Consider the following 7,478-nt stretch of genomic DNA (forward strand, 5'->3'; position numbering starts at 1 on the left):
GTCTTTACAATCTGAGCCACTAGGGAAGCCCTTTCAAGCTATAAACACAGATCAAGAAACAAGTGATTGATGGCATTTAAGGACGTGCTTGCTTAACAGTTGGGGGCCCAAGATGTGGGCACATGATTAAGTTTAAGGAGCTTGAGGGAAAATTAAGTAACAACGTCAATATAAGAAGAAAGATTTGTATGGACTGGTAGTATAATTTGATGTTCACTAAGAAGTATTAGCTTCTATATAAGTGCCTCTGAGGGTAAAACAAGCACAACAGTAAAGCTTTTTTGGCTGAGGTCTATTGTTCCTTTGATTTCCCTATTGATTATTTTTATCAAACCCCCTGTTTGGAAAGGAAATTCAAAGATAAATTTTAATGTGCCACCACTGAAAATTTGATTTCATATATAGAGAAAAATCAAACCACCTTATCTGAAATAATAAATTCCCCACCTTATTTCTGGCTATCTCTATACCCTTATGTGGCTTTATTTCTCTTTATAAAATGCAGAACTAGCTGATGATAGATAGATAGATCCATAGATAGATAGAAAGATAAATGGATATAAAGACAGATAGATCTTCCCTTAGAAAGCCAGACCCACAAACAGGCCTGACTATGTCATGCTCACAATTGTTTCCCCACTCCCAGAATATTTTTGGCAGAATAGGTCTTCAGTAAACAATTGTTTCTATGTTTAAAAGTAAACTAGTGACGGTTCAACTCTGCTCTTCCTCAAAAGTTCTTGCTATCAACACAAGAAGCATGAGAAGTCTTAGAGTTGAGAAGGAAGGGCAAGTTCAAGGACCACAAAGGTGACAAGTTGCCTATGTGGCAGCTAGTCACAAACCTATAGGTAGAAAGTGAAGGTAGGAAGAAGCACAGGCTTGTTGGCTTGCTTATGATTTTACTCATGGAGGTGTGTGTTACACTGTAGCAATCTTTTCTGTTTTAGTTGGCTCCATGATCATGGAAAGACTCAACCAAACCAGCATTGTCTCTGAGTTCATTCTCTTGGGACTCTCCTCCCGGCCTGAGGATCAGAAGCCACTCTTCATCCTCTTCCTCATCATATACCTGGTCACCATAACAGGGAATGTGCTCACCATCCTGGCCATCCACTCTGCCCCCCATCTGCATACCCCCATGTATTTCTTCTTGAGTGTCCTGTCTTTCACTGACATTTGGTATACAACAAGCATTGTCCCCAAGATGCTAGTTGACTTCCTGTCAGAGAAGAAGACCATCTCCTATGCTGGGTGTCTTACCCAGATGTATTTTATATATGTTTTGGCTAACATTGACAGCTGTCTTCTTGTAGTCATGGCCTATGACCGCTATGTGGCCATCTGTGATCCCTTCCACTATGTCACCATCATGAGCCATCGCCGTTGTATCCTGCTGGTGGCCTTCTCCTGCTCATTGCCTCACCTCCACTCCCTCCTACACATACTTCTACTGAATCAGCTTACCTTCTGCAACTCCAATGTTGTCTACCACTTCCTCTGCGACATCAACCCTGTGCTGAAATTGTCCTGCTCCTCCATATTTGTCAATGATCTAACAATAAAGACAGAAGGGCTGGTTATTTTGGTGACCCCCTTCCTGTGCATTGTTCTCTCCTATCTGCGAATCCTCGTAGCAGTTCTCAGGATCCCCTCAGCTGCTGGGAGACACAAAGCCTTCTCCACATGTGGTTCCCACTTTACTGTGGTAATCCTGTTTTATGGAAGCATCTTCTATGTCTATTTACAGCCCTTGTCCAGGTACACTGTTCAGGACCGAGTGGCTACAATTGTCTACACAGTTCTGTCCTCCATGCTCAACCCTTTCATCTACAGTTTGAGAAACAAAGATATGAAGAAGGGCCTGGGAAAGCTGATGGACAGGAGGAAATCCTAGCCAGAAGCTTTTAGGACATGTTCATGGGTGTTTATGCTGGTTTCTAATATACGCAACAAACTCTTGTAAGTTAACAGGTACAACTCACATGTGTCATAGATGTTTGATTGTGCTCACTTCTTTACATGTGCAATTATCAACTACTGAGACTCTATTATGATTAGTAATAGGCTCCAGGTCTACCAAAATCCTGATTCCAGTTTTCATATATCTACATCTCTCTACTTATTGAAGGGTTGCACATGCCACGAGGCATGTGTGATGCTGGGACTCCTGCCTCTGCAGGAGAGAATTCAATCTGGGGCCAGAGATGAGATTTGATCACTACAAGCGTTTGTGTAATAAACTTTTGTTAATGTATGAAAAAGATAGATAAAGCTTCTGACATAGACGTCAGAAGAAGACAGAAAGAGTGCCCCCTTGTTAGTTTTTAGCAAAGGGTAAGGGTTAGTATACACCTATTAACAAGCTGCTAATTAGAGAGAGGAAACACTTGAAACATGAGAGAGTCTCACCAGGCCCCTCACCCACAACATGCATTTTAAGATAGTGTTAGCACAAGGTGAGTCATCCCCAGCTATAAAACAATTGACATGAATCTTGAAGAAAGGTAGATTTCTAAGAAAATACATAGTTTATTAACAAGCTAAGGAAAGACATTTACATGAGAAAAATACATTGGTTAGCTCAAGGTTTGAGATAAAGTTAAGTTCAGGTGGAACCAGTTGTCGCCATGGCAACACAGAATAAAAAGAAATTTCTTTAATTTTGTGTAGAGAAGGAAAAAAAAATGTCTGCCACTTGTAGTTTGTTTCCTCCTGCCTCTTGGGGACCTCTGCCTTCCTCAGTTCAGTTGAGTTCAGTCGCTGAGTTGTGTCCGACTCTGCCACCCCATGGACTGCAACAAGCCAGGCCTCCCTGTCCATCATCAACTCCTGGAGTTTACTCAAACTCATATCCATCGAGTCGGTGATTCCATCCAACCATCTCATCCTCTGTCATCCCCTTCTCCTCCTCCCTTCAATCCTTCCTAGCATCAGGGCATTTTCTAATGAGTCAGTTCTTTGCATCAGGTGCCCAAAGTATTGGAACTTCAGCTTTAGCATCAGGCCTTCCAATGAATATTCAGGGTTGATTTCCTTTGGGATTGACTGGTTGGATCTCCTTGCTGTCCAAGGGACTCTCAAGAGTCTTCTCCAACACTACAGTTCAAAAGCATCCATTCTTCGGGGTTCAGGTTTCCTTGTAGTCCAGTTCTCACATACATACATGACTACTAGCAAAACCATAGCAATGACTAGATGGACCTTTTATCCTAACCTACCACTTATTAACTTCAGGGATGCTGTAGCTTCTAGCTGATCTTCCTGCTTCCATCAGTCCTGTGTTCATTCATTTGGCTTTTGTTACAGGGAAAACAAATTTAAGAAAAATGAATTCAAAATGTTTGCAGTATATTTAGATTTTAGGAAACAGATACAACATATAACTTGCAACTACATTAACAATGCAAACATTAATTTTTTTTAAAAAAGCAAGCATTCTCAGCTTCACTACTTTAAGGAATTACTTTCTATAACTATTAAGAATGATAGACAAAAGAACAAAGAAACAAAAAACCTTATTTCTATCTCATTTACATGAGAATTATTACACACTATAAAGTATGATTAATTTCATCTTAACTATTTCTATGACTTTTCATTTATCTAAAATAATACTCCACATACCTTGATTCTAATTTAACTCTAAAGAGTTTTATTCTAAAGACCCAGAGGGATGGGATGGGGAGGGAGGTGGGAGGGGGAATCAGGATGGGGAATACATGTAAATCCATGGCTGATTCATGTCAATGTATGGCAAAAACCACTACAATATTGTAAAGTAAATAGCCTCCAACTTATAAAAATAAATGGGAAAAAAAGAAAAATATCATATCACATTTGAAAATTCTTTTTTTTTCTTAGCTGTGCCCCAGAGATTGTGGGATCTTAGTCCCCAGCCAGAGATTAAGCCTGTGCTCTCAGCAGCAAAAGCCTAGAGTCCTAACCACAACTCGGCATAAATAAATTAAGGAGAAAGAGGAGAGTGAGAAAGTTGGCTTAAAACTCAACATTCAGAAAATTAAATCATGACATCCAGTTCCATCACTTCATGGCAAATAGATGGGGAAACAATGGAAATAGTGACAGAACTTATTTTGGTGGGGGGGGGGGGGGCGGGCTCGAAAATCATTGCAGACGGTTACTACAGCCATGAAAGTAAAAGACACTTGTTCCTTGGAAGAAAAACTATGACCAACCTAGACAGCATATTAAAAAGCAGAGATGTTACTTTGCACACAAAGCTCCTTCTAGTCAAAGCTATAGTTTTTCCAGTAGTCATGTATGGATGTGAGAGTTGGACTATAAAGAAAGCTGAGCACCAGAGAATTGATGGTTTTGAACTGTGGTGTTGGAGACGACTCTTGAGAGTCCCTTGGACAGCAAGGAGATCCAACCAGTCCATCCTAAAGGAAATCAGTCCTGAATATTCATTGGACGGCCTGATGCTAAGCTCAAACTCCAATACTTTGGGCCCCTGATGCAAAGAACTGACTCATTGGAAAAGACCCTGATGCTGGGAAAGATTGAAGGCAGGAGGAGAAGGGGATGACAGAGGATGAGATGGTTGGATGGAATCACCGACTCGATGGATATGAGTTTGAGTAAGCCCCGGAAGTGGGTGATGGACAGGGAAGTCTGGCGTGCTGCAGTCCAAGGTGTCACAGAGTCAGACACAACTGAGTGACTGAACTGAACTGAAAGAAGGTGTAACACACAAAATGCAATTTTATTCAGACCTCTAATCATAGTCAAAGATTACTTCTCTTCTTAGAGAAGGAAACATACAATATGTAATATTTCCTTTCAGGAAAGGAAGTCCATGTATGTCGATACTATATTAGGTCATTCAAATAGATTAAGGTGCAATTTAAGATGTTGACTTTACAAAAGTAGAGTTTCTGGTAATGCCAGATTCCAAAGGTTATTAAAAAATAATGAAGACAAGAGACATACCCAAAGGTAAGGCCATGAGTTATAATATCTGAGGTTGTAAAGTCAGTGGGTTCTAGAAAAATAGGCAGGGAATACAATCCAAATAGAGGAAACCAAAAAGGGGGAGGGACAATTGAAATCAAGGAAAGTATGATGGGTACCAGAGACAAGGGCAGTATCAGTATCAGTTAGCTTTGACTGCATAACAAACCACCCCAAAACTTAGTCACTCAAACAACACCCACTTGTCTATATGACATTACCACAAGCTGGCGATGTGGGCTGGAACTGTGCTCAGCTGGATGGTCCTTTTAGTCTAGGCTAGGTTCAACTGTTCTCAGCAAAGTGGACGTTACTTAGTAGTGTCCAATTCTTTGCAACCCCATGAGCTGTAGAGTACAAGGAATTCTCCAGGCCAGAATACTGGAGTCGGTAGCCTTTCTCTTCTCCAGGGGATCTTCCTAACCCAGGAATCCAACCCAGGTCTCCCTCATTGCAGGCCAATTCTTTACCAGCTGAGTCACAAGGGAAGACCAAGAATACAGAGTGGGTAGCCTATCCCTTCTCTAGTGGACCTCCCGACCCAGGAATTGAACCAGGATCTCCTGAATTGCAGGCAGATTCTTTACCAATTGAGCTATCAGGACTCACTCATACCTCTGCAGTCACCTGCCAGGTCATCTGGGAACATGTTGATTGTTAGCTGGAGCACCTTACTTCTCCTCCATGTGGCCCCACGTCTTCACACAGCCCAGCTTGGACTAGTTCCAAAACCTCCAACCTGGAGGTCTCAAGGTTCTGAGAGTGATAGGAACACAATCTACCTGGGCTTGGGACATTCACAACCTCACTTTCACTGAATGTATTAATCAAAATAAGTAACAAGTCCTGCCCAGATTCAATGGGTAGGGAAATAAACTCCCACTTGGAAGGAAGGGCTGCAAAATATTGTGGCCCTTTTGCCATCTACTGCCGTCACCTACACAATTCTTCAAGGACATGTCTCTGAAAGCATCCTTAAGTGGATACCTGTTACTTGGCAAAAATAATCCCTTTCCTGTAAAGAATCCCCAAGGCCAATTTCATGTCTCTGTTCCTCAGGCTGTAGATAAAGGGGTTTAACATGGGCGTCACCACGGTGTACATAACTGAAGCAACTATGTCTTTGACTTTGGAATTGTTTGCTGAAGAAAAGAAGTAAATCATTGCAAGAGTCCCATAGTACAAAAATACCACAAAGAGGTGGGAGCCACACGTGGACAAGGTTTTGCAGATTCGCTTGATGGACGGGACCCTCAGGATGGTGGCCCCAATGTGGATATAAGAGCCCAAAATAGCACTCAATGACAAGAAGGCAAACACGCCCCCCTCAGTGAAGATAACCAACTCATTGAGGGAGGTGTCTGAGCAGGTCAACTTTAGGAGGGCAGTGAGATCACAGAAGAAATGGGGGATGGTATTGTCTGCACAGAAAGACAGTCGGGACAGAAGCAGAGTATGCAACAGGGCGTGGACACAAGAGAAGAACCAGGATCCAGCTGTCAGTAGGACACACAACCCCTCCCTCATGACGGCGGTGTAGTGGAGTGGCTGACAAATGGCCACATACCTGTCATAAGCCATCACTACGAGAAGGAAATTGTCAAGAGAAATGAAAAGTAGGAAAAAATACATCTGTGCAATGCACCCCGCATAAGGGATGGATTGATCCTGAGTTTGCATGTTCACGAGCATCTTAGGGACAGTGACAGATGAGAAAAACACATCAGAGAAGGCCAAGTGGCTGAGGAAGAAGTACATGGGGGTGTGGAGGCGAGGGTCTAGCCTGATGAGCAGGAGGATGAGCAGGTTGCCCAGCACCGTGGTCAGGTACACGCCCAGGAACAGGGTGAAGAACGCGCCCTGCTGCTCTGGCTGGATGGGGAGCCCCAGGAGGAGGAACTCAGACACGCTGCTCTGGTTCTCCCTCCTCATTCTCTTCTTAATCTCTGCTGGGGATAAAGGGAGTAGAAAATATCAAAGACTGAGATATGGTGATTTTTGTCACCATGAGTACATTACAACCATGTGCTTTTTTTTTTTTTGCCTGGAGATTGTATCAAAACTCAGACAAACTGCATATTTTCCTGCTGGAATTTTCTGTCTGTATCCTTCTGGTCACAGAGTGCATGAGATACCCAGTGGCAAACAAGGCTTTCTTTCAAAGGAGACTAATGTAAATATCTTCATTTATTCAACCATGTTCTAGACACTATTCTTGACACTGGGAATAGAACAGAAAATAACATGTAGTCACACACACACACACACACACACACACACACACACACACAAATCATAGACTTCAGAGACCAACATTCATTCACTTTATGACCGATACTCATTCTAGTTTAAAAACAGTCAGATTTGTGTTACTTTCAAACAAACTAACACATGCATACAACACAACACATAAACATCACACCTAGCCTTGAGACAAAGCACAACCAACAAAAAAGTGCATACCACATACACACAAATACACATGCAGTCATGCAGTCAAT

The 7,478-nt window shown here is 42.2% G+C and overlaps 2 protein-coding genes across 2 annotated transcripts; one reads left to right on the forward strand and one right to left on the reverse strand.

Annotated features, from left to right (window-relative positions):
* Positions 1-964: 964 nt before the first annotated feature.
* Positions 965-1,897, forward strand: LOC136162700 (olfactory receptor 1L8-like). Its single transcript, XM_065927167.1, has one exon. It carries the CDS (start codon positions 965-967, stop codon positions 1,895-1,897), a length of 933 nt encoding a protein of 310 aa, XP_065783239.1.
* Positions 1,898-5,967: 4,070 nt separating this feature from the next.
* Positions 5,968-6,909, reverse strand: LOC136162701 (olfactory receptor 1J4-like). The gene has a single exon (XM_065927168.1). The coding sequence runs from the start codon at positions 6,907-6,909 to the stop codon at positions 5,968-5,970; it is 942 nt and encodes a 313-aa protein (XP_065783240.1).
* Between the last annotated feature and the right edge of the window lie 569 nt (positions 6,910-7,478).

The sequence above is a fragment of the Muntiacus reevesi genome, chromosome 3 (assembly GCF_963930625.1).
Source record: "Muntiacus reevesi chromosome 3, mMunRee1.1, whole genome shotgun sequence".
NCBI classification, from domain to species: domain Eukaryota; kingdom Metazoa; phylum Chordata; class Mammalia; order Artiodactyla; family Cervidae; genus Muntiacus; species Muntiacus reevesi.